Source organism: Ambystoma mexicanum, chromosome 2q, assembly GCF_040938575.1.
Source record: "Ambystoma mexicanum isolate Mex_15411 chromosome 2q, UKY_AmexF1_1, whole genome shotgun sequence".
NCBI lineage: Eukaryota > Metazoa > Chordata > Amphibia > Caudata > Ambystomatidae > Ambystoma > Ambystoma mexicanum.
Window position 1 is genome coordinate 81,328,477 of NC_090924.1, and position 26,758 is coordinate 81,355,234.

The window sequence follows — 26,758 nt, forward strand, 5'->3', positions numbered from 1 at the left end:
AGGTCTCGATGGACCATTAATGTTTGGGGCTGTTCCCCCCAATGAGCTATTAGATCCTGAGGTGTTAGATCCACTCCCCGAGCTTCCACTTGAGAATGTCCATTGGTTTGGTCTTGCTCGGTTATTGTGGATTCTTTTTCTGTTATGTTGGTTTACTTGTTGGCCCGGCGTGGAGGTGTTATTAGCACTCTGGTCTTCATAGTATGCATCTGTGATATAAGGGTACATTTTTTCTTGTGTGTAGGCTGCCAGATCTTTCTTGAGTTTGGTGACTTTCTTGTTTAGATTGAAGTCTCTAAATTCTTTCATTGTGGCCTCTAGGTCCTCCAGGCTTTTCTTATATTGGGCAAGGACATTCAAAGAGTTAAGGCTCTCTTGTTTCTCCTTCATTAATTTTTCGGACACTGATTTGGCTGTACTGATGATTAGTATCAGCCAGTCCCTGGTGCATTTATTGGAGATATAACTCCAGTCCTTCCTGAACTCTAAGTGTTCTAGGAAGATTCTGGGTTCTATCCGAATGATCAATCGCAAGGGGGCTGCATGGGCTCGTAGATACTCAGTCATTATTGCCCCATGCAATTCGGTTCTTATCAGATGTTTTTTCAGGACCTCCAGCTCGTTCCATTCATTATTTGCCATCCCTGGTGTGGGAAGGGATATTTCGTCTCCCAGAATTGAAGGACTTGCCAGTATGGTATCTACCAGTTCTTCGGCAAAAGCTAGGCATCTCGCTTCAGCCATCGTTGTACTGCGGTTAGGTGTGGGTCGGGTGTCTTGGTATGTTTGCTAAACAGAAAACATTTTGCTAAACAGAAAACAGGCAAAATGGTGTGGGTACTTGAATACTTCAAGCTCTAGTCCACAGCCCGTGGCCACACTCCCTGTGGCACATGTAATGCCTGCTCAAGTACCAAGAGAACAACCTCCATCAACATAGGGTGGCACTACCCGTGGATCCAGAAAACCCTGACGAATTGCAATAGTAGCAACGTGATTTACATGATCACATGCCCATGCGGCAAACGCTACATAGGCATGACAACACGTCCTATAAAAACACGCCTTGCAGAACATAGATCTTGCATCCGCACTAAGAAGATCACGGCACCCATGGTAGAACACTTCCTAGCTGCTAAACACACCCTGGCAGATTTCACATGGACAATAATTGAAAAATTGCCCATCCCGACAAGAGGTGGGAACCTACAGAACCTACTGTTCAAACGTGAACAACTTTGGATATTCCGGCTCAAAACAGACGAAGACGGATTGAACGAAGCAACCAGCTGGCAAACCTTGGCTACTTTATGAACCAAACTGCCAGTTGGTTAACATTCATTCTGACCGATTGTTGCGGGGAGGTTTTTGATTCTGATGCACTCTGGCTTGGCGTTCCTGATTGTGTTCATGATAAGTGCTGTATGTGTGAATGGCTGCCTAGGATGATACATGTAGGCACTAGCATCAATAACAATGATGGGAAATTGGGGATTCATCCCACTCATAACACTTGATGTTGAGTTCCTGGGGACCCGCAGCCCGCGGGGCCTGACCTGGCGATGGTCGCCGCCTCCTCTCTATGGGACGGCCATGCCAGAGTCAGGCACGCGTGATCACGCGCTACCCCATGGCAACATAAATAGTGTACTAACACGGCCCGCGCAGATGTAGCCCTCTCGCGCGCGGCTCGTAATACGGACTGAACTCTGCTCAGAGGTAAGCCCCCTGTAGCCCACCTGGTTTAGCCACTCCCCCTCCCCCTGTTGTCAGACACGCGGGCCCTTGTGATCACCCTGGATGTCCTGGATAAATGTTTGCTAAACGTGTAGCGACAACGCCGAGCGCGTGTCGCGTTAGGAGATTTACTCAATTTGGTTAAAAGAATTAGTAACGTTTTGTACTGTCACCTTTCCGATCTGAAGTACTCAGGCATCAAGTAAGACAATAATTATTGTCCTTTGGCCCCCAGGTATCGGGCCGTCTCACTGTTCATGATTAAGCCACCAGATCACACGGAGCGGGTAAGCTTTTTTTTTTTCCCCTCTTGACACACCAGTGCAGTGTCTTCTAATAGTTCGAAATGACAGCATGTGATATTTACCGCTGCTTTCCCTCTCTCTCTCCTCCCTGCCTCCTGTTACCCCTACAGGGAGAGGACGTCAAGATATGCAGACAGTGCTGCTTTATGAGACTAACAACAGGCACACACCCAGATGTCATGTACAAGCCCTGATGAATGGGGCCCACTTATTTGCACCACAGAAACCGGTCGGCTAAGAGAACGACTCTAACCTAGTGCAGAACACGTACCGCACAGTTTTTGTTCGTTCCATTTGAGGTTACCCTGTTAAAAGTATCCAGGGACCCTTTCTTTATCTGAAGTGACCTACCTCAAGAGAGACCTTCGCTGAAGAAAATTCTTCACAATTTTAACTAATTTGTATCTGCACCTGCCTACCCAGAGAAAACCTAATAAAATTAATGTTTATCTTCATTTGGGGGGCAGCTAACACATGCCAAAGCCAAGGTGGTAGAGCATGTGTCTTTTAGCACACCATAAGTGCAAAAAAGAGACTGTTCTTATATTGGGATCATGAGCGGCAAGCTAAAAACCAGACTTAGTGTGCACTAGGACCCAATTGTTTTTTTGTAATACCAGTTACTAATGATTTTCCCCAGTTCAGTGATTTATTGTACCTTCCTTTTTTCGTTTTACACCGCACTCGGTAAAAACAAATACCTCTTTGGTTTTATGCATGTCTATATGCTACCATGAGTAACTAGGAGACACAGTGAATAGACCAGACTGATCCAATTCCATTTATATGTTTAATAGGTAATTAGGTTTCATGAGTAAAACAAGCAACATATAAAATACAATTCGTTTTTTTTTTAACATGACATTCCATGCAGTTAAAAAATGAACATGCACATCCCAATCTGTCTTCCCTGCGGTAAAGAGCTTTTTTTTCTTCTAAATAATGATCTTCAATTAGTAGTTGTTCAGAACCCTGCTGTAACTGACCCTGAAGCTTATCAGTTGTCTTGTTTGAAACTCGCTTCTTGGACGGTGGAGAATACAGATAAAAAAAAAACGATCCACGTTTGTTAATGTAGGACAAAGTTCAGCAGCATCTGGCTGTCCATAAAAAATGTTCATAAAACATTCATCCCGTGCACCTCATTCTAAAGCACGCTTGGTTTTGTGCACCCTCGGACTGCAAGGCTAGGATTCCCTCTCCGCTCGGCTGGTGAGAATTTCCCCCACCGCAGCTCGGCTTCGGTAGGACAGTTCAGCACACACTCTTCCAAGAGACAACCAGCCTGCATACCATCAGCAACGCAGCACACTCTTCTGAGACAGCCCCCTTTGCCTACTCTCCACATCCCTTTTAAGGCCTCTCTTCTGTTATCTGCCCATAAAATGTATGTTTGCCTACATAAAATGTAAGAATTTGCCTGCCCCAGACTCTGATGTCGCGTGCAAACACTACCTAATTTTTTCCAACCCACTCGAAGGTTCCAGAGAGCACGTGTTCAGCCTGCACCTTTGACAGTGATTCAAGGCAGCAGGAAGCTGATGTAGAAAGAATTACAATACTCAATGCTGGTTTCCTGCAGCAGAACATGAAAAATTGAGCTACTTTGAGCATCACGGCTTTTCACATTGCTCAGCTCACATCTTCCTTACATAACAGCTTTAATTCTGAACGTTTATCACAGCCTGTGCTGGTACGATTTCATAGAAAGTGCCGGCTTGTACCATGGTGCTGCTCCAATATTTTACACCAAAGAGCTACGGACTGAGTTGCCTTTAATATTAGTGTGGGGGATAGAGGAGTAATTTAGGGGTGTTAGTGAGTAAGTACATTGTTAGTATTATATTTCATTACAATTCAGTCCATATTGAACCATGGTCTGGTGTCCAAATGATTACATCAGCTTTTATGTAATGCCGAATTCCACCCCCTTTTACCTTGTATGTTTTCTATGCATTGTCAATACTGACTCGCACCTGATTCAGCCCAGAGTCTCACCTCTCTTGCTGTTGGAGTGTCCATTTTTTTTTGGATGAAATTATGTAGTCTCAGCTTAAATTTGGAGTCTAATTTTCCCTACAGCACACACACCCTCCCTCTTCAGACAGACGCACTGCTTCTATATTTGGGTTATTCTCTATCTCCTCAACACACAGTGTACCTGGTTCCTACCATTTGGGAAGGAGTGAGAGCACTATATCAGAAAAACAATAAAATACCTTCATGGTAATTCATTGTCTGATAGCACTTGATCTCGCACTTTCACAACATCCAACCTACCATCTCCCAGTAAAGCCTATACATTGTTATCCCCGTCTGTGCAAAATGAGGGAGGGTTCTGGGGGGGGGGGGGGGGGGGGGGGGGGCTGGAACTGGGTGTGGCACTTGCTGATGCATGGATAATGAGGATGTCCAAAACGGTAATGAAGGAAGGAGAACCTGAAACTCCATGAAGATATTTTTTTTTGTATGCTGGTCTGTGACCCGCAAACTAAGTTTTCACAGAAATAATGCTATGTAAAAGGACACACACTCTGATACCTAGAGTTTAGTTTTCCAGTACTATTCTCTATAGAATTTTAAGCTTATATTTCCTCACTGACAGACCGATTGCCCAGACCGTTTTTATATTCAATACATATGTATTATATTACTAGAATTACTTATACTTTGAAATACAAATCTTTTTACAATATTACCTTTGTGATATCCATTGCCTACGTGCACATCGGGACATAGGGCTACATAGCTTACACCAAAAAATGCACTTAGCAGCCCTCTGACAAAAGACTGATTCTTCAAATTTTAACGGCAGTTTGCTCATAGTATCTGAAGTGTGTTTCCTTGATTTTTTTATGTTTATTTTGATTCAAAGTATTTTTTTGTAAACTTGCTTTATTTAGAGAGTAAGAGGATATTATTACAGTTTGCAAATATTCTTTCAGAGGCCACAAAGTCAAATAATACTCCACCTTGTCAACAGGTTATGAATCAGGAAGTAGTACATGAGGTACAGGGTGTGAGCACGAGGGAGGGGGCAGACAACGCAAATGGGTTTATCTTGTACTGCCCTTAAACCCTTCCCTGGTGCAGACCACTACTGAATCCATGCCAAGTGTGCTCACCAGGTGACTGGGAGGGGGGGACACCCTGTGAGTGCCTGCATCACTGCCACATGCCATGCAAAAAACGTTAAAGGGAATTTAGAGTTGCAGTGTGTTAGGATGGCTTTTTAGGACCACCTTTGTTGCAGAGTTCTGAGAAACCAACCTTAGTGGACCTGCAAGATTTACACCAGGTTAGACCAAGCTTCTCACTGGTAACATAACCGAGCTGTAAAGCTTATACTAAGGAGGGTAGGAAACTTGTGTACAATATAGATCCCATACACAAAGGTTGTCAAGCAACAGATTGTACATACAGATAAGAAGCAACATATACTTCTTATAACAAGACATCTGCATGAAGTACAGTAAACGAGAGAGTAGATAAATATATTTAATAAATACAACAGAACATTGGTGTCCAATTGGTACACTTATCTCACTTTGTATAAAATAGTTATACGCACTAGGCTAAAGCAGGGGGGAAATAGGTTATATCACAAGCTTTATAAGGGCACACCAACATGCTGCAAAACAACCTTAAGAAGTCCACCACCCTCCTAGGAACAATTGTTGATCAATTATCAGGTAGGTAAACCAGGTGTAGCTACAGAGAGGGAATTTAAAATGGTACTTGCAGGTTTTTCTTTGAGAGAATGGAGCCATCTCTCCTGGGTATCAGAGGGGACCTCCAACAAGATTACAGTACCCAGGTTCCTCCACCAAAAGAAAGGTAGGGGTGCCTGCAAGAGAGGGCATTGGGCCCTTTTGGTTCTAGTGGGTCTTGGGGGGCAACACAAGTGATGCGTTATGAAAGATTTTCCTTTTGCTGCTTTCCTTCCATAGACATGTATGTACGCCTCACCCCAAATTGCTGCTGTTGTTTTGTATCGGACTCTAATTTTAATCTGTTACATGTTAATTTGTTATGTTAGGGCATTTATTAAGCGCACCTGGTACCCAAGGGCTGATAGGCGCTGACCGACACACAAAAAACATATAATAAAACGGAGGATGAGACAACACTCGGAGTGATAATAGGCAGAGGCACGAGTGGCTATGATAACTCTCTAAGCAAAGAGCAGGATCTTCAGCTGCTTCTTGAACAATTCTGTCGAGGCTATCATTCTTAGCACGGGCAAGAGGGCATTCCAGGTGATTGGAGCTGCTGCTTCAAATTACCCCTGACTTGCTTTATTAGAATTACTATGTGGGACTTTAAGAATATTGGTATTATCTGATCTCAATGTCCTAGTAAAAGGATACGCCAGAACCAAAATAGAGTTGAGGATCTTTATTGCAGCGGGCCCACCTCCACACAATCCAACCAACTCCTTGCTTTCAAAACTCGCATTCTAGCTTCACGAGTTCTACGGAACGAGCTGCACATCTCATGAAACTGGAACGCGGCTGACAAGGGAAGGTGCAGGTCACTACATATCTCCGTCCTTAAAACAATAGTACACAAAGAATAAATTCAACACTCCTGAAAAACAACTAAGATGTGACATAAAAACAATTGGAAGAAATAACTAGTAACCAAACAGTTTAATTGACATCACCTAATATAAAGATAATATAATTGAGATTGAGAATGTAAAGTAAGCAAAATTTCATTGAACAAAGTCCTTCATCCAACAAGGTTTGCGTGACAATCTCTTAGATTCCTCACCATTGTTGCTTCCCATAACCCTGGTATTTTCTGGATAACCACTTTCACTCTCCTTTTGCCCTCCTGTGGATTGTCCTTCGCTCCCATCCAATGCTCTCTCCCCTTCTCCATAAACATTGTTTCCTGCTCTTGCCAACTTGCCTTACGACCATACCTCTCCTCCCTCCAATATAACACTCCCACGTACAGCAGAAATCCTCTTGGGACCTATGTATTTACTTTCCACACGCTTTCGTACAGACCTGGGATTCTTTATCCATACCCAGTCTCCAACCTTCCACTCTCTATTCTTGACACACTCCCTCCTGTCAAATATCTCCTTACTCCTCATTTGGGTTTTTTCAATCATTCTCATTATGGCACCCCTATCCACTTCAACCGTCCCTGCCAGACCCAACCACCCAGGACACAGTTTAGTTCCGGGCTCCCTTTCTTTGAGTGAAACAAAAGGGGATATGTTGGTAGTGGAGTGAGGAGTCGCTAGGTAGCTCCACATCATGTGGTTCATTACTTCCCTCCAAGGAAGACCATTGCAAGTTCAATTCCCCCTCTGATATATCTATTTATTCTCTCAACCAGACCGTTTGCTCTTGGATGATAAAGTGCTGTTCTCACATGTTTGATGCCATAATCCCCCCAAACCTTTTTCATGAAATGAGAGACACATTGTACTCCATTTTCTGATACTAATTCCGCAGGGCAACCTTCCCTGAGAAATACCTTTTCCAAAAAACCCACTAATTCAATAGCCGTCACCTCTCTGACTGCCTCCCACTTTACCCATTTGGAATGAAAGTCCACTAGCACAAACATATATTTAAACTCATCACCTAAACCTGTTATCGGTCCCAGAATATCCACTGCTAGCTTTTGCCACAGTTGACTTGGAACCGAATTTGGTATCAACGGCCTCTTCCCTCACCACTTTGCTTTTATCCCCCAACTGGCAAGCATTACATTGTTTCACTATCTCTTCAGCCATTCTATCAATCTTGGGCCACCAATAGCTATGTCTCTACCTCCTCTTAGTGGCTCCCTCACCTAAATGACCTTGGTGAAGCAATTCCAACAAGCTCCTTCTCACTCCTTCAGGAGGTACTATACAACTCCCCCCCCTCAACCTGTCACCTTGTTTGTTTGTTTGTTTGTTTTATTTGATAATGCGCACCAAACCCACAGGTAGCAGGGCGCAACAGTACTTCCCACCAAACCTCAAATTTCTTTTGAAGAAGCTCCTTATCCAGCCATCCCTCAAGTGTCCATTGCTTTATAAGTCTAAAATCTTGATCTGCCATTTCTGCTTGTTCCCACTCTTCTTTGCGCACACTGACCAACTCGGCCACAACATACTCTTCGGTCTCTTGAAAATGAGTTGGATGATCTTGCACTACTGGCAATCTTGATAAACAATCCGTTACCAAATATTTTTTTCCCGGTAAGTAACAGACTTCAAAATTGTATAACTGAAGTCCAAGACCCCACCTGCTTATTCTTGGGGAACCTACAGTCCATCTATTACTAATAAATAATTGTACTAAAGTTTTAGGATCTGTTCGCATCGTAAACCTCCTTCCCCACAGAAAGTACTTGAAATGGCTCACCGCCCAAAACATGGCTAGCGCCTCACGTTCTATTACTGAGTAATTTTCTTCAGCCCCTTTGAGTGTTCTGGAAGCAAATGCTATAACTGTTTCGACCTAACCACTGTCATACTGCATCAACGTGGCTCCTAACCCCAACGTGCTGGCATCAACAATCAACCCTGTTTTATCTTTTGTGTCAAACATCCCAATTGTAGGGGCATGAACAATCCCTTGTTTGATCAATTTAACAGCCTCTTCACATTGTGTGGACCACTGAAACCTGACCCCTTTTTTTTAATAGCGCCCTCAATGGTGTGGTAATCACTGCAAAATCTTTCACAAATTTATTGTAATACTCCATCTGCCCTAAGAAAGACCTAACTTGGTCCTTGTCTCTAGGGCATGGAGCTTTCTCGATAGCCTCAACAAGATTTGATTTGGGTTTTATACCTTGACTTGACACCATGTGACCTAGATATTCCACACTATCTACCGAAATCTTACATTTACTCCTTTTAACAGTCAGACCAGCTTCCCCCAACTTTGTCTACACCATTTCCATAACCCTCTGGAAGACAGCAGCCGCTGAGTATAAACCAAACGGCATTTTGCAGTATTTGAATGTTCCTTCGGTAGTGATAAAGCTGGTTAGATGTTGAAAATCCTCTGAAAGTGAAATATGATGGTAAGCCTGTGACAAGTCAATTACAGAGAATTTTTTCCGCTTTACTCAACATGGCCAACTCTTCACTGATAATGGGTAAGGGATGATGGTCCACCAAGATGTTCTTATTAAGGTCTCTCAGGTCTACACATAGTCTTATGTCCCCGCTGCCTTTGGTAGCTACAACAACTGGAGACAACCATTCCGACCCTTCCATTCTCCCTATGATGCCCCTTTGAAGTAATGCTTCAATCTCCTCCTTCACTTTGTGTTTAATGTTCTGTGGAACTGGTCTGATCCTGTGTATAGTTGGGACAGCTCCCTTCTTCAGTTTAATCCTGTGTTCATACCCCTCCAGTTTCCCTAAATCTTCAGTGAACACATTTGGAAATTCCTTTTCCCATTGATCTCTCACTTCCGCAATGGTAATCGGGTTCTCGGCATTGGCTTGAATCCTGATCCCAAGTTTCTTTTGCTCACTCCAGCCCAACAATGAAGATCCTTCCTTAGTGACGAATATGTCACCTTCACAACTCCTCCCTTTAAACTTGATGTTGGCTGAAAACTTTCCAAGCAACTCTATTTTGATGTTTCCATATGCGTAAGGCTCAATCCCTGGATGCTTTAACTGTTCAATGTCTCCATACACAACATTCTCATATGTCTTTTTGGATATAATAGTTCATGGAGAGCAACTATCAACCTTCATGGTAACCCCCCTGCCATTGCCATTGACCAAGACATCTATAGGTCCCTTTTCAGATTTGGACACTTCTCCTGTTTCTAGGACATGCTTGGATTGTCGATAATCTCCAGTGTTTTCTTCTTTTTCAGGGCATCTGGCATTGACATTGGCTTCAATGTTTTCCACTGAGGCATTTTCCCTGCATACTCTTGCAAAGTGCCCCTTCCTCTTACACTTGAGACAATTTGCATTTCGCGCTGGACAAAATAGGTTTGATTGCTGCCACACTTGAAACACTTGAAACTTCTAGTACTGCTTGACTTCTTGTTTCTGACTGCTGCCACTTCATTCACCTGTTTGTCCGTCTTCATGCTGCCCATATACTTCGATGTCTCCTCCATTCCTCTAGCTACCTCCACAGCTTGTTCTAGAGGTAGGTCTTTTGACAACAACTTTTCTTGCACTCTACTATTATTGGTGCAACGCACTAGCTGATCACGAATAAGGGAATCCGCCAATTGCCCAAACTCACACGAGTAGCTGAGGGTGCGAAGCGTGGCAATGAAAGTTTCTACAGGCTCATGAAGTTCTTGTGTTCTCGAAAATAACTTATATCTCTCAAAAGTGCCATTTTTCTTAGGTTCAAAGTGTGATTGTATCTTCCTAATAGCAACAGAGAATTGGTCTTCATCACCTTGACCCATTTCAACGGGCTCCGCCAACCCATCGAAGACATTGCGTCCTTCAGTCCCTAGATTATGTAGTAACACAGCTTCCTTCCTAGCTACAGCAAATTTGTCACCCCCAATGGCCACCAAGTAGGTATCGAACATTTTCTTCCACCTGTCCTATCTGATTGGCGGTGTACCAGGTTTAGCCAGAAAGGGTGGGGGAGGAGGCATGCTCGCAGCCGCCATTTTAGTTTTAAGGGCCTGTGGTCAACCTGTGAGTCAGCAATATCAGTAGGTGGTCAATCGTGAGTCAGTAATACCTTAAGTATTCTCCACTTGAGATTTGAAGATATGTACCAGCAGATGAGCCAATTGTGAATCAATAATGCTTCAAGTATTCTCCACATGAGTTTGAGAATAACCTCTGACACTTCCTTTTTCCATGGTTTGCCACACTGTTTACTTTCCGTGCCTGCCAATCATATGTGGTGGTTTGGCACCTGAGAATTCACCCTCATTATCTTTTGTATGCAGATTCTATAGGACTGAGTTCTTTAATATGTTTCTGCTTCAGCGGTGGAGCCCGTATTACTCGGTCTGGCCTGTCACCGTTTGTCTAATCTCCTTCACCTCAGTAAATAGTGGCAGACACTTGATGCTGACCTCCTATACCAGTTATTACGGTACCATCCGTGATGTCAGATGAGCGTGTATACAGGGTGGGGCGGCAGGTCCCTCGTTGGCCGCTGCAACGCCCTGGGTGGAGGCAGAGCGGTTTGTGCTGCGGGAACAGAACAGCTGTTCCGAAGCCAGAGGCTCCCTGTTGACCACTGCAATGCCTGAAGAGCGGAGCGACTTATGCGGAGACAACAGCACGGCGGCCAGGTCGACAGTTATATCAACCCCTCTCACCACGCACAAATGGAAACAGCAGAAGATAAAGGATAACAACATACGGCAGACCTGCTGCATTCCTGTACCTCATCGGCAATAAAAGGATATGCCAGAACCAAAATAGAGTTGAGGATCTTTATGGTAACGGGCACACCTCAGCACAATCCAACCAACTGCTCACTTTCAAAACCCGCATTCCAGCTTCACGAGCTCTACAGAACAAGCTGCACATCTCATGAAGCTGGAAAGCGGCTGACAAGGGAATGGCTTCCTTCAGATAGGATGGCATTTGCCCCATGATACATTTGTGAGTAATGAGAAGAAGCCTAAACAAAACTCTTGCTTCGATCGGTAGCCAGTGGAGGCTCCTTCTAGCTTCATATACATGATCTCTTTTACTTAGGCCCTTCACTACTCTCACCGCCCAATTCTGGATCACCTGAAGGCGTTAGATCTCTGCCTGCGGGATGCCCACCAGTAGGCTACACCCATAATCCAATTTGGATCCAATAATATCCCTTGCCAGTGTTTCTGAGGTTTCTTTTAGAGATAAGAGGGCGTAGGTGGCTGAAAAGTTTGATGAAATATGAGGATGAGGAAATAAGACTATTCACCTGGGCCTTCATATTCATGTTTGTCCAGGTATACACCTAGAGTCTTAACCTTATTCAAGACCTCGATGACACAATTATCCAGATAGAAATTCTTGTAGTTGTCCCCCAGTTTATCCAATTTACTGGGAGAGCCCACCAGAAGAAATCCGGTTTTGGCACTATTTAGGGCCAGCCTATTAGAGACCATCCAGTTTGGGATTTTTAGATTTTTTATTGATGAATGCTTCGTCTTTTTGATGTATGTCCGAAATGGGTAGAACACATTGCGTATCATCAGCATAATTAGCGAATATGATCCCCTCCTCTTCCAGATGTTGGAAGAGGGGGGGATCATATTTGCTGATTAAGAATAAAGATGTTTTAAAACATGGTGATACGCAAGCTCCCTGTGGAACCCCATACAGTAAAAGCATAGGATTAGCTTCTACTGACTCACTGGCCACTCTGATTTGTCTTTCTTCCAAGAAAGAAGATATCCATTGGATTGCTTCTTCAGAGAAGAATGCGTTCTCCCTTAACCTGGTGGACAAGATGGAATGGTCCATCAGGTCAAAAGCTGCGGAGAGATCTAAAATCATCAAGAGGGCAATCCGGCCCTTATCCATGCCTTGGATACGGTGTGATTTGAGGGCAATAAGAGCTGTCTCAGTTTCATGGTTGGTGTAAAAGCCGGATTGGTATTTGCGCAAGATTTGATTAGTGCAGGAGACCTATGCTTTCCATTGTGAAATCCTGTTTATTTTTACACTGCACTCTTCACCTTACAGTGAGGTCTGGTAGGGAAACTGTGTCCCTATGCCTTTGTTTTTTGTAACTTTGTGGTTATTTGCATGATGTTTCCAAGACAAGCTGGTGGCAGCAGTCTTTTTCTACTGTTCTTATATTAATTATCGTGTGCACTTTTGCATTTTACCGCTTAATGCCTGTTGGGTAGCAAATATTCTAAAATGGCTGTGCCATGAGATTTTCACTTGTTGTTTGGCCATCTTGTATTTTGTCTTCTTCCTGCCATCCAAGGGCCAGAGTTGCCATGTATGATAAACTCTTTTTTAGGGAAAGGTCCAGTTTTTCCCACGGAAACCAGAGGTGTGTGTTTGTGGTCGAATGTGGGGCCTGGGGCTATCTGGTCCCAGTCCACATCCATGCCAAAGTGTCTGTTGCTGTGCAGATTTGGTGGGCGGCGGCTGTCCATGATTGGACAACCCCTGTCAGTGTGAATGGTGGAGTTCCTTAACAGTGTTGGGCTTGGGGGAGACTCCAGCTCAAAGCCTGGATAAAAGGACTTTTGCAACCATTCAATATATCGCCATTGGAGCCAAGACCCCGACCCCTACGAAGCTCAACATCCTGCTGAAGACCCAGAACTGGTTGTACCAGCCAGCCTGCATTGTCTTCAAATGTCCTAGCTCTGCTGCTCTCCAGAATGTCTTAATATTGGTGCTTCGACCCCATGACCAGTGGGGAACAACCAGTCTCGAATCCTGATTGAGTATACTGCCCTTCGAAGCATTCATGTGTCCCGGATCATCCTGTGGGTTGGCCAGCTTCTTTGCGGGCTACCTCACTTCAGCGGTAGTCATTCCGACTCGAACTTGAGACTCTGTAGACCCTCGACTTATGTAACAAGTGCCCCCCTACCCCTGCAGTTGCAGCTGTACAGAACAAAGAAGGGGCTTGCAGGAACAGATTCTTTGTTCATACCACTAGGGTCGTTTCCACAATTTTCTTCAGGTGGCCATCACTGATCTCCACCTGGTGGGTCCTCCTGAGGTTATCAACAACGTGATTGTCCTTTCTTCATCGTGCAAGTATGATACAACTGTCCAGTCCCAGATACTGTCTCATCAGAACGCGAAACCACCGACTAGCGGCATCTACAATCACATCGCCTAAAGTGGCATCTACACCCAAGACTTCCTTCTACAGAACCAAAAAGAGTATGGGGCCCAGCTATTTCAGGCGCTTCCAAAATTGTCCCTGAATGAATCTGAGTACAGGGGGTGAGTAAACATGTCTGTTCTTACTCCCTGCTCCTTGCCCACATAAGGTTTATTGGGCATGAAGTCCTTACCCTATCTCACCCTTACCTGACCATGATCAGTGGAGTTCAAGTCAAGGATCCTCTACTGGGCTTTTCCTAAGGTTGTTGGTTGGCGAGATGGTCTGCTAAGAACGTTTCTTCAATTGTTCTACTTTAAAACACTTAAAGACAACCTCTTGGCTTTGCCAACTCCTTTTGTTCAGACTCTTTAAAAAGACCTATAGCCTTCTCAAAAGAACTGCATTGGGACCTGTGATTCTAAGGGCACTAGGCCCCCTCTTTCATTTTAAGGCTGTGTATGGTGTTTAACACCTTTCTTTCCCACATAATAGTTCACTGATTTGGTTCTTACTTGTTTGTTATTCGCTTACTTTGCTACACTACAGTTGCTGAAATTGTTTTCTGTAACTGGAGCACCCCAAAAAGTGAATGTGTATATAATAATAGTGAATGTTTTAGTATAATACTTGCCTGTGGTTTTGAATGGCCAAGTCTGACTAAGGCCTAAATAAATAATAGTATTTATATACATTCTGTCTAACTTGTGTTATAAAGAGAGCTCTGTGGTTAACAACACGCTTCACCAATCTTGCACTCCTAAATCTACACTTTGCTTCTCAGTCACACTACCCAGATAGCTTGGCTAGACATTCGTGTATGTCTCTCTACACCAGAATAGGATGGTCTCTCAGAATGTGTCCACCGGTCTGATTCTGAAAGTCCATCTGGACAGTTTGCAATAAAGGTCTTTGGATTCAGACCAAGAAGATAAATGGCTCAGAGACTTTTAGGTTTGACTGCTCTCATAGATTGTTGCTATGACAAAGAAGTGAAGGTGCTGGGGTAGGTTTTGGTCGAGAGGGACATTGTTCCAGCCTTGACTTCCTAGCTCACGTTTTTGGATACCAATAGGAGCTACACCTCAGACTTTCAACAATGAATGGACCTGTGCTTTGGACCCACGATTAGGACGAAACACGACGATGCAGCAGCCAGGATAAGCAGCATTGCTGACCCAGCAAGGATTTGCAGGTAACAGTGAATGTGGACAAATGACTTCAGGTCTAGCAAGGCCCCTATACCTGTATCTGGTAGAGAGGAGCAGATTCCTTTAACAAAGCTGCAAAGCTCGCTCCACAGCACTGACTGCTGCAAGCTAACAATGCAGTGAGGAGTCCCCATACCGGACGAGGCAGAACAGTGACAGGTCACATCTTCCATTAGCTCAGGATTGATCAATGAAAAAGGAGAAGGAAAAAAGAGTGCCTCAAACTAGTTGAAATCCTTTTCAATGTAATGTAAACATGAATGTAAATCTAAAAATGTATTGGAAGACCAAAATTGTCCAAAGGAATCGGCAAAAGGGGAAATGTCATGAACGGTGGCATGACCATGGGAGAGTTGGAGGTGATCTACTATGGCAGAGTTGCGATGCTTTAGAAAAATTAATTGGTGTATGATCAGCACTGAAACATTCACGTCCTTTTTTTTTTTTTTACAACATATTATTTGAGTGGATTTTTCTTTTTAAGGGCAACTTAACCATAGCATCCCTTTTAAAGTAAGTTTTATTTTAGTTTTTAATTGTATAGCTTTGAAGGAAAAGTATGTCTGACTTTTTTGTTTTATTAAACCTTGGAGGAATTGCAAAACCTCAGGAAAAGGCAGGTTAGGCTGTGCTCCCAATTTATGATGTTTATTTTATTGCAAGAAAGAATGAATTACAAGAACTACTTCTCTCTGAATATTCATGCCTTGATTGTGTTGACGAATTCAAGACTGTAGTGGAAGCATGGATTTACAGGTTGATGAACAAGCTTTTACTCCTATGTGTTGGCGTTATCAAATTCAAAAGCTGAAAGTTTTGAGCATTCATCCATGGACAACACACTAATTTCCATGCCATAGAACAGTCTTTATGTGTAGATTCAATAGTGTGATTAATTTAAGTTGTACGGAAAAGAAGGTAAAGTTTTACTTTGAAAATGATTTACATTGCTACTAAAACAATCTCATGGTGTTGAGCTCCGCAGGTACCAGGATCTTTTTTCTGTGCAATTCCTTTCCGGGGATTTTGCCTCTACTACAGAAATGGCCACTAAACCTAGATCTCTGATCTTCACGTATTTGCATTCTGTGCTCTAATCCCATGTGGTGTGAATTAGTTACCACATCAAAAGTTGTCACAGAAAGAAGTGCACTAGCCATTTATGGGGTGCTTAATAACTTCAATTGCTCAACATTTCAAAACATTTCTCCAGCATGGGGTCTGGCATGGATTCACATGCTCATGAATATTCCCCGTCGTCAGGCTGGGAATCCTCGGTAAAGAAAAAACCAGTATCAGTTTCGTTTCTGATCTGTCTTTCGTAGTAATAACCAATCACTGGTCTCTGCGTCATACTGACCACAGCCAATGACTGCCCTCTACCTAAGCACCGCCTCTGGCAGCCATCTTCAGATTTTTACAGCACGTTCATGTGTTGGGATCCTCGTGCTATTGCTCTCGAGCGTTAGTGCTATTTTTTCACGTTTTTTCTCAAAAACTTTGTTTTTTTCGGTCAAAAGAGCCTCAAGCTCCACCGACTCTCCATCCGATCAACGGGGACCCGTGTCGGATTCGTCTGCGCCCCTCAAGGGTGAAGATTTCGTCGAGCTACGTTTTTGGAGGACTCCAGAAGCTTCTCAGGCCCGGACATGGCCCAGGAGAAGGGAAGCTCGACGCCCGGAAAGCTGTTCAGGGTCTGCCCTGGATGCCAGCTGCAGAACGTCTTTAAGGAGGACGAACACTCCTTTTGTCTCTACTGCTTACATGAGGACAAGACGCACGTGGAGAAGGACTGTGCATTTTGCGGCAATATGTCGGAGCGGACCCTGAAGGACCGCCATCAACGCCTCGCCAACTGGCTGGAAGGGAAGAGCCCGTCAGGCGAGAAGAAGAGGAAGAAATCCGAGCGGTCTTCTAAGACCTTTGAGGACGCCCCGGCGACGGGGGTCCAACACAAGGCCAAGCACCGCGAGTCCGCTGGCACCGGGAGCGCCGAACGGTCGGGCTCTACGGGCGCCAGGCAGGGCGCACCCTCCCCGGCACCTTCAACCACGAGCCAACGCTCTGGGTCAGGTAAGAGGAAGGGCGAGCACCCGGCGAAGCTCCTGGAGAGGCCCCGGTCGAGCTCGAAGGCCCCATCGGAGGGGGAGCGAGGCAGTGTCCCCCCCTCAAGGATAAGGCGGTGAGCGCACCTAAGGTGGTGAAGGCCTTAATCCATCCGGCCAAGCCCTCTATCGATACTGTCACGGCGGCCCTGGCTCAGCCTGTGGAGGCTACACCAGTGGCGGCGATCTCGGGGCTCAGAGTCTCCCTGCCACCTCGGAGGGAGTCCTCTTTTGTGCCCATCGATAGGACCCCCGTGAAATCCCCGGCGGGGAAGAAAAAGGGGGGGCAGGGCGTCGTCGTAGATTCGGCTTCAACCTCGGAGGAAGAGCTGATCGAGGTCTTAAGCCACGGCCTTGGCGTGGATGAAGACCGGCCCGTCGGGATGGATCCCGACGCAGGTGACGACGACATCGTCGAGGGTGCCGACGGGGCCCCTGATCGTCCGTCGGATTCCCCTCTGCCAGCGCCGCAAGACAACTCAGCGGCCATTTTGTTGGCTATACAGTCCTTATGCTCAGAGATAAGGACGAGACTACCGTTGCCGACGGAGGAACCTCTCCCGTCGGGGGATCCTGAACCAGGACCTTCTGGTGTTCCCCCTACCAAGAAAAGAAGGATTCACCCTCCACCTCCTTTTCAGCCGTCGCACCCCGTCCAGCCCTCCTCCCCGTCCACCCGAGGGGATGATACGGGGACTGACACTGCAGCGACGGGTACGGACGACGAGGTATACGACGAGGATCTACCGTCGTCACCTCCCACCAGGGCTTCTCCGCCCGACGAGATTGGATCGTTCCACTCCATGATCGCCAGGGCATCCGAGCTTTTCCAACTCTGCCCTGAGGAGAAGAAAAAGGAAGGATTCCTTTATCAACGGCGCGAGGCCAAGAGGAAGACGGTCCTCGCGGTGCCTCTACTGGACGACATTTGGGATGAGGGCCTCGCCCTCCTCAAGAACCCTTCCACGACGCCAGCTAGAAGAGACCGGTACGAGAAGAAGTACCGGGTCCCAGACGCGGCCCCCCTGTGCCTCCGGGCGCAGCCTACCCCGGACTCCGTCGTCTCCGCGGCGGCCAGGAAGAAAGCGGGGGGGGGGGGGTGCGGCCTCCACATCGACTTCCCCACCGGACGGCGAGGGAAAGAAATTGGACGCTATGGGACGCAGGGTCATCTCGTCTGCAGCGACGACGATTAAAGCGGCCAACGCCTTGGCTATCGTGGCCCGCTACGACAGGGAGCTATGGTACAAACTGGCTCCCCTGCTGGACTTCCTATCGGACGACAAGAGGGCGGATGCCCTGGAGATCCTACAGGAAGGTGAGGTGGCGTCGGACCACGCCATCACTATTGCGACGGACATCGCCGACACTGGGTTTCGCCAGTTGGGCAACGGCGTGTGCCTTAGGCGGCGTGGATGGCTCAAGGCTACGGACTTCCGTCAAGACGTACAGACCAGAGTCCTGGACATGCCGTTCGATGGAAACAACCTGTTTGGGAAAACAGTGGACGATTCCCTTCAGGCCATTAAAGCGGACACTGAGATGGCCCGGGCCCTTGGGGTTCTGCAGCAACGACGGACGCCCTTTCGGAGCAGCGGAGGCAAGGGCGCCTCCAAAGGTTCCGGCGGCGGTTTCTCCACCTACCGTCAAGCGGCCCGCTCGTCGTCTCAGGAGGCCTACAGAGGACGAGGCAAGTCTGGCGGACCCCGCCGTCGTCGCCAAGGAGGTCAAGGCGGCAAAGCCTCGTCGAAACAGGATTGAACTGGCCGTGGGGTCGGGCCCCCACCGAAGCACCCCGGTGGGAGGCCGGCTGGCGAGCTTCGTCAGTGTGTGGGAGTCCATCTCCACCGACCGTTGGGTGCTGGACGCCTTAGCCCGGGGCCACGCGCTCGAGTTTCAAAGAAGGTGCCCGCGCGTCCCCCCCGTGGCCTTCATCAAGGCGCAGAAGTTCCGGATTGTCACCCTCCAGCACGTCCTGGGTCAGCTGGAGGAAGGAGACTTCCTGTCGTCGTTGGATTTGGAGGATGCCTACTTCCATATTCCCATCCTAAAGGGGCACCGAAAATTCCTCAGGTTTGTGGTCCAAGGGCGTCACTACCAGTTCAAAGCCCTCCCCTTCGGACTAGGGTCGGCACCCAGGGTATTCACCAAGTGCCTTGCACCGGTGGCGGCCCAGCTGCGCCGTAAGGGGATCCACGTCTACCCTAGCTCGCCGTGAAGCACACGGCAAGGACCGTCCAACTTCTCACGGACCTGGGATTCTCCGTGAACTACGCCAAGTCCCACCTGGTACCCGCGCAAAACGCACTGTTTCTGGGAGCGAAGCTCGACACAGTGTCCCTTCTGGCCTCCCCGTCGGAGGAAAGGACCAGGTCCATCCTGGGCAAGGTACAGCGGATGTTGGTTTCCGACGCGGCCAAGGTGAGGTCCATCAAGTCCCTCCTCGGAATGATGTCTTCTTGCATCTACCTCATTCCCATGTGCAGGCTCCGGATGCGCCCGTTGCAGGAGTTCCTGGACGCGCGCTGGATCCAAACGACGGGCGGCTTCGAGGAGAGGATCACACTCGACGAGAGTTTCCGCCGAGCGGTCCGGTGGTGGGGCACCCGCGCACATCTGACGGCGGGCATGGACTTCCAGACCACCAGGAGACAGTGACCACGGATGCCTCCCTGGAAGGGTGGGGAGCGCACACCGAAAATCTGCACGCGAGAGGCCTTTGGCTCCCGACGGAGAAGTCCCTCCATATCAACGTCCTGGAGCTCCGTGCAGTGTTCTGGGCCCTCAGGTCCTTCCTTCCGTCCCTCAAGGGCAAGGTGGTGAGGATCTTCACCGACAACACCACTACCATGTTTTACATCAGGAAACAGGGCGGAACCAGGTCCCCAGCACTGTCCAAGGAGGTGCAGGACCTGTGGCATTGGGCCGTCGCCCAAAGGATGTTTCTGGTGCCGTTTCATCTGGCAGGGATAAAAAACACCATCGCCGACTCACTCAGCAGAGAGCTGCGCTCGTGCCACGAGTGTGAACTACGGCAGGATCTAGTGGATCGCCTCTTCCGACGGTGGGGCACACCCCAGATCGACCTGTTCGCGACGGCGACGAACTCCAAGTGCCGGAGGTTCGCCAGCAGGTTTCCCCAGGCGAGGAGCATGGGCGATGCTTTCTCGTTCCCCTGGGAGGGCCTGTTCCTCTACCGTTCCCTCCTTTGCCACTGCTAATCCGGCTCGTCAACCAGCTCAAGAGGTCACGGTGCAGGATGATCCTCGTCGCACCTGCGTGGCCGAGGCAGATATGGTTCCCGGACCTTCTGGACTTGTCAGCGTCCCCGCCAATCAAGCTGCCGGTGGACGCGGATCTACTCTCCAGGGAAGGAGGCGCCATCCTCCACCACGACCCGAAATCGCTGAACTTGCAGGCCTGGCTCCTGCAGCGCTAGAGTTTGGAGGATACGACATACCGGCCGACTGCAGAGAGGTTCTTGCAAAGGCCAGGGCGTCCTCGACTCTTAAATGCTACGGACACAAATGGAAGAGGTTCTCTGTCTGGTGCCACGCACAGAAGATTAACCCTCTACGGATTATGGCTCCCCAGGTACTGCCGTACCTGCTGACGCTGGCCAAAGCTGGACTGGCACACGCGTCCATCAAGATTCATCTTGCTGCGATCTCCCGATACACCAGAACCACGGGGCGGACGTCCTTGTGGTCTCATCGTCTGGTGAAAGAATTCATGAAGGGACTGTTCAGATCGTTCCCGCCGGTGAAGGCTCCGGCCCCGGCGTGGGAGCTCAACGTGGTGCTGACCAAGCTCTGGGACCTCCGTTCGAGCCTCTGCACTCGGCCCCGTTGAAGTTTCTGTCGTGGAAAACAGCGTTTCTTGTGGCCATCACCTCCGCACGACGGGTGGGAGAGATCCAGGCCCTTTCCTGAAAGGCCCCGTACTTGACTTTTCACGACACGAGGGTAGTGCTCAGGACGCACCCCTCCTTCATGCCCAAGGTACCTTCGGACTTCCATCTCAACAAACCCTTGGTGTTGCCTGTGTTCTTCCCGTCGCCTTCGTCGCCGGCTGAGAGGACTTTGCACTCGCTGGATGTGGCTAGAGCGCTGAAGTTCTACGTGGACCGCACAAATTGTTTTCGGAAGACGTCACAACTCTTTGTGAACTTTGGACCTGTCAATCAGGGGAAGGCTCTCTCGAAGGCTTCCATTTCCAGATGGCTCTCCGGCTGTATCATGTACTGTCATCGGTTGGCAAACCGACCGCTGCCTGGCCGTCCGAGAGCCCATTCCACCAGAGCGATCGCAGCTACCACGGCGTTCCTTTCTGGTGTGCCCCTGCTGGACATGTGCAGGGCTGCTACGTGGAGGTCGACGCACACCTTCACGAAATTCTACTGCGTCGATCGGGATTCCAGGGAGGAGTCCAGGGTCGGCCAAGCAGTGCTGCGCAACCTGTTCGCCTGAGGTGAGCCTGGTGAGGAGGTAAGATGCTTAATGTTGAGTTTGATGTAATGCTTAATGTTGAGCCTTTGCCACCTCCCGTGGTTGTGCATGTGTGTACTGCTATGTATTCTTTATTCATGAGCATGTGAATCCATGCCAGACCCCATGCTGGAGAAGGAACAAGTTACTTACCTGTAACTGTTGTTCTCCAGCATGGGTCTGGCATGGATTCACATGCGAACCCTCCCGCCTACCCCTCTGCGGCTCTTCACTTGGTCATACTGCCACTTCACGTGCTTCCAAATCTGAAGATGGCTGCCAGAGGCGGTGCTTAGGTAGAGGGCAGTCATTGGCTTTGGTCAGTATGACGCAGAGACCAGTGATTGGTTATTACTACGAAAGACAGATCAGAAACGAAACTGATACTGGTTTTTTCTTTACCGAGGATTCCCAGCCTGACGACGGGGAATATTCATGAGCATGTGAATCCATGCCAGACCCATGCTGGAGAACAACAGTTACAGGTAAGTAACTTGTTCCTTCTTTAACCTAACATTGAGGAAAAACTCCCCTCTGGATTTTCTTTCTTTAATAGAGCAAATCAATGCAAGATAGTCTTTAAATAATAAATATTGGACTATTTTTCGGGATCAAAATAGGCAGACACATAGCTTTTCTGCCGAATTGGTGTGATGGTGATTACAGACTAACTTGTCTTTACTGCAAGATGGTTATTCCTGTTTTGATGCCCCTGTGGGTGGTAGATTGATGAAATGCAACTGGTAATAGTGTAGCTCAGATCATTTATTGATCATTTTTCAAAATATAACTTTTGATTTGTTACTCCAAATGAGAACCTTCTTCGCAAATTAGCCCTACATTTGATGCTGATTAGCTTTCTGCAAGGATGGTACGCATAAGAGGAAGGGAAGCATTAGGCTATATGCTTTGAGACAATACTTTATATTGCTCAGAGACATGGATTTTTTTGCTGTGATATGAATTGGTGTTGGCCAAGTATTTTTAGAATCTTTACTTGCCAGTTAAATATCATCTGCATAAGAGAATGCAGAGGAATATCGGGCTCTCCTAGAATATTCCAAGGTGGACTGGCTTAGGCTTTGGACATGATCAGTGTAGTGGTATTATTTACACGTGATAAACTACTTTTGGGCAAGTTAGTATGCCAAAACTGGAAAGTAAAAATCCTATTGTTAATTCAAGCATTGTACATTTCTCCAAAGGCCTTCTGCAGAGTTCCACCCAAGGACAACATATCTTCAGGACCATAAAGAGCAAGCCTTAGATGTTTCTTTAAGTTGCCACATGACTTTTAGCCAGCCTATGACCACATACTGTGATGACATGACAGCATTGTGAGCTTTGTTGGTTACTGCTTAAGCTAGGTGGTTAAGGGCCAATTGGCAGGCAAGACAAGGGAGAGAAAAGTTCATTAAACTGAGAGCTGGTCACAGCAAATAGGTATGTTTGTATTTTTCTTTTTTTGATTGTTACATAATGGCATACGTGAGTGTTAATGATAAAAAGCTTTTGTTATCTGGGTGTTCTTCACTGATTGCATGTCTGGCATGTCATATAGGATTGAGATTAAGGTGCTTTGTGAAGCAGTAATAGTTTGTGTAAGGACCTTTTGCTCTTGGAAGTACTGTGGCAGTACGGAATACTATTCTCCTTCCATGATTGGTCAGGATAGTGGTATCTTTTCTTAAGGGGTACTAGTTCAAAGAATAATTGAAGCAACACAAAGGAAATGGCACTGTTTTATGCAGTATCTTCATCAAAGTAGTAATTTGTTCAAACGTGTGACTTTATTTTAGAAATGGTGCAGATCTGTAGGCAATGAGAACTATTTTGATGTTAAATGTTATTACAATGTGGTACATTATATATTTTGGACCTCTCCTTCTGCAAGGCCATGATGGCATTGAGGATCTGTATTTTTTTTTTTTTTTGAGGCAGCAAAATTAACATAGTTTAGCTATATAATTCAGGAGTCCTCTGACTCTTGCACTTTGGTTGTTGAACAATCGAGAGTTAATTGTTTTGCCCTCCAGGCTGATCCAAGTTCAAATTAGGTAAAACATTTGTGATTTGCATTCCCTGTTTAAATGCTATTGATATTACCAAGACATTTTCAATGTAATAGTAACCTTTGAGTGATGGGAATCCCAAGCTCCACCACTGCTGATTTGTAATGTGGTTTTGATATAATCTCTTTGCTGTTAAGGCAAAAGGATTACCTTGATGACCTCTCGATTCCCATTTATATTCGAAACTCTTTTAATCGCTCATCATTGAGCATAGTTTTCTGTGGTTCCTTGTTGTAGGCCACACCACACAGCTCAAATCTACAGTAAATATTTCTTTACAGAGTAACCAGACAATACTGGGATCTCTTGTGAGCCTTAGCTTGGGTCTGTTCTTTGTCATCAACATGCCCCCAGTCACAGTTAATAGGAAGAGCATGTAACCCCCCTAGACTCCCACCAGAAGATTATTTCGTAGGATTTCTAATCTTGTCCTTAAGTCTGTAAGACTTCTTGCCTGCATGTTTGGGCTATAATGCCTATTAATCACCGATGACCCAAATTAACTGCCTGAGCAATGGAAGCAAATGTTGGTTATAAGGGTCTTGTTACCTGGGTGCTATGTTATTACCCCAGGCACAATATTCACACACCAAGGTTTTGCAATTAACCTACAAACTTGCAAGCAATCCACCAAAAATAAGTGCCCTGCCAAGCCACATGACCTGCAGCTTTATGGGCTGGTCAGCTCTGACTTACAAGTGCATTGTGATGTCATTACTGCAGCATTGTGACTGCTGTGTGACCAGGAAGGGCCAGTGTTGTAAGTCCAGTTGGGAATATTAAACCTGTCAGTGTGCTGCATTGGAAGAGGAGTAGGCAGTTTCAGGTAGGTTGGGTCATTTTAAGTGACAATGTGCCATTAAAATAACTTTGATACTGATAATCATCGGAAGAATGTTGGAGCTCCTAAGGTCCAAAAGACCAACCAAATCCTCTGTTAAGGGCATCATCTACACATTTTGATTGAGGGAGACCAGGTCCCCAGGTGGAGCCTAGGTGAAAGAAATACACGGATGTAATAAGTCTCTTTGTAGCCAACAACAAAATGATGTTCTTACATAACCCGTGGACGGAACATAGCTTTTTATACCTTTTATATCTTGGGTGTTTTCCATCTAATTCTTCAGGTAGGTTCTTTACCAAAAATACACTTCAAATGCCCCAATGTAATAATTCATTTCTCACCTTCCAATATTCTGCATGCCTCCTGGCATCAATTTGTATACTGTAACTTAATTTGATTAGCCAATCTGTTTTCTCAACTATTTTCAAAAGTGGTGCCCTCTCTAAGCTCTCTGAGGGCTGTGGGGGAGGAATTTGTGTTTTGCTTCTGGTGTAGAAAGAAAGCCTCCATATAGAGTTAATGCCCGAAAGGGCTAAGCTAAGACCATACTGGGATGATTTTACTGGCTAGCACATGGGTAAGACCAAAAACAGCATTTAGTTTTACAAACTCAAATGTATTCTGTTTGCCACAGGTCGTTTTTTTGGAGAAGAGAATAACAGAGTTGGAAAAGGACGCTGCCACCAACGAAGAGCAGCACAGACGGTTAAAGCAGGAGAACCTGCAGCTCGTTCACAGGTAGGGAGCTCTTTTTTACTGAATTGGAGCTGCTCCTTGCAATGTTTTGGTGGGGTTTTTAAGAGCCTGGAAACTTACTTGGTCCTAACTCAGTTTCTTTAAATGCCCTGAATGAGAAATGACATTGGAATTATTTTTGATGAAAAGGTTCAGAGTTTCACTGCTACACTAATGAATACTCTAAGCATCTGACTATAACGTACTTAGCAGATCAGTAGCTTTTCCATCCATAACCAAGCACACATCAATGCTGCTTTTCCATCGAGTAACTGTGATTCCAATAGAATCATGCTGAATGCACAGTAATATTCTTCAGTCTACAGGCTTCCGTACAAATAAAGCATGCTAATCTTACCTTAACAAAGTATCCTGTTTGCTTGGCATTCATCCAAACCTTTTTGTGGAACCTTCATTTGAGCTGAGAAAGATCACAGGTGTCATAGGGCTTTTGACGATTTGTAGAGGAGATTTTATGATAAATAAGTTGTATCATGACATGTACTTTACGATAAATACTAACACAGTCTTGTCCTTAAATGTGCTTTCCCCCCTTTAAGGGCTAACGCTCTTGAGGAACAGCTGAAGGAGCAGGAGCTAAAAGCGGAGGAGGATCTTTCTGAGGAGATTCGAAGGCATAAAGAGATCCTGAGCAAAACCGAGCGAGAGAAGGACATGGATTATGAGCAGTTAGCTTGCAGGTAAGGACATTCATCAGCGTTCAGACCATTGGCAGAGTGCCTTTTTGTATGAATATGGCCATGTGTCAAAACTTGCCTTCAACTGCATTCTGCATAATTGTTGCCTTGTGAAGTATTTGGGGCAGGAACTTGAAGCAAAATATGTGCTAACAGACAAAGAATACCCACTGATGCAATATTGAACTATGCTCAACAGTAAATCCCTGGTTAGCATGTCAAGCCTGTTATCGATAATCATTCTCTCATTCATGGCCTAAAATAAGTAGTTGGTCTCCATTCTGTCCTTGTATTAAAGCTTAACAAACCTTTGAGACATCACCTATTTTGTTTTGCTAGTCACTCTCAGTGGGATGGGTATGTCCAGACATTTGGTCCTGTGCCTGCTGGGCCTAGAGACCCAAGCTACTCCTCACTGATGAGGCTCAGTGAGGCCGAAACATGTCTCGAGATGCTTGTGGTCTTGTGCAGAAGGGAAGTAACCAACCAGGTTGGGCTGGACTGCCCATTTTGGGGTGATACCAAGCCAGATTTGCACATGGTCTTTCCCTTTTTGTAATGGCTTGGCAGGTGAAGAATGATGGTCTGGAGGGTTGTTCAGAGCAATGCCAGAGATTGATATTAATTCTAAACCTTCCAGCCATCAACTCTTTTGCTTTGTTAAAGTTTTACAAGCCTCATTCTTTCTCCAGCATTGAGCAGTTAAAGGCATGCATCCTCCAGGTGGAGTTTAGTTATTGTTTGTTTCATTGGATGTGTTTTACATCCCCATGGCGGTGAGGGGGTTTAGTAATATTAT

General features: G+C 46.3%; 1 protein-coding gene across 4 annotated transcripts in view; it reads left to right on the forward strand.

The window, feature by feature from the left end:
• Positions 1–26,758, forward strand: part of RAB11FIP3 (RAB11 family interacting protein 3) — a 945,045-nt gene that overhangs the window by 545,745 nt on the left and 372,542 nt on the right. For all 4 annotated transcript variants that reach the window (XM_069646896.1, XM_069646893.1, XM_069646894.1 and 1 more), the window contains 2 exons: positions 25,161–25,264; positions 25,822–25,962. In XM_069646896.1, coding sequence (XP_069502997.1) covers positions 25,161–25,264; positions 25,822–25,962 — 245 coding nt within the window. The remainder of the gene's footprint in view (positions 1–25,160; positions 25,265–25,821; positions 25,963–26,758) is intronic.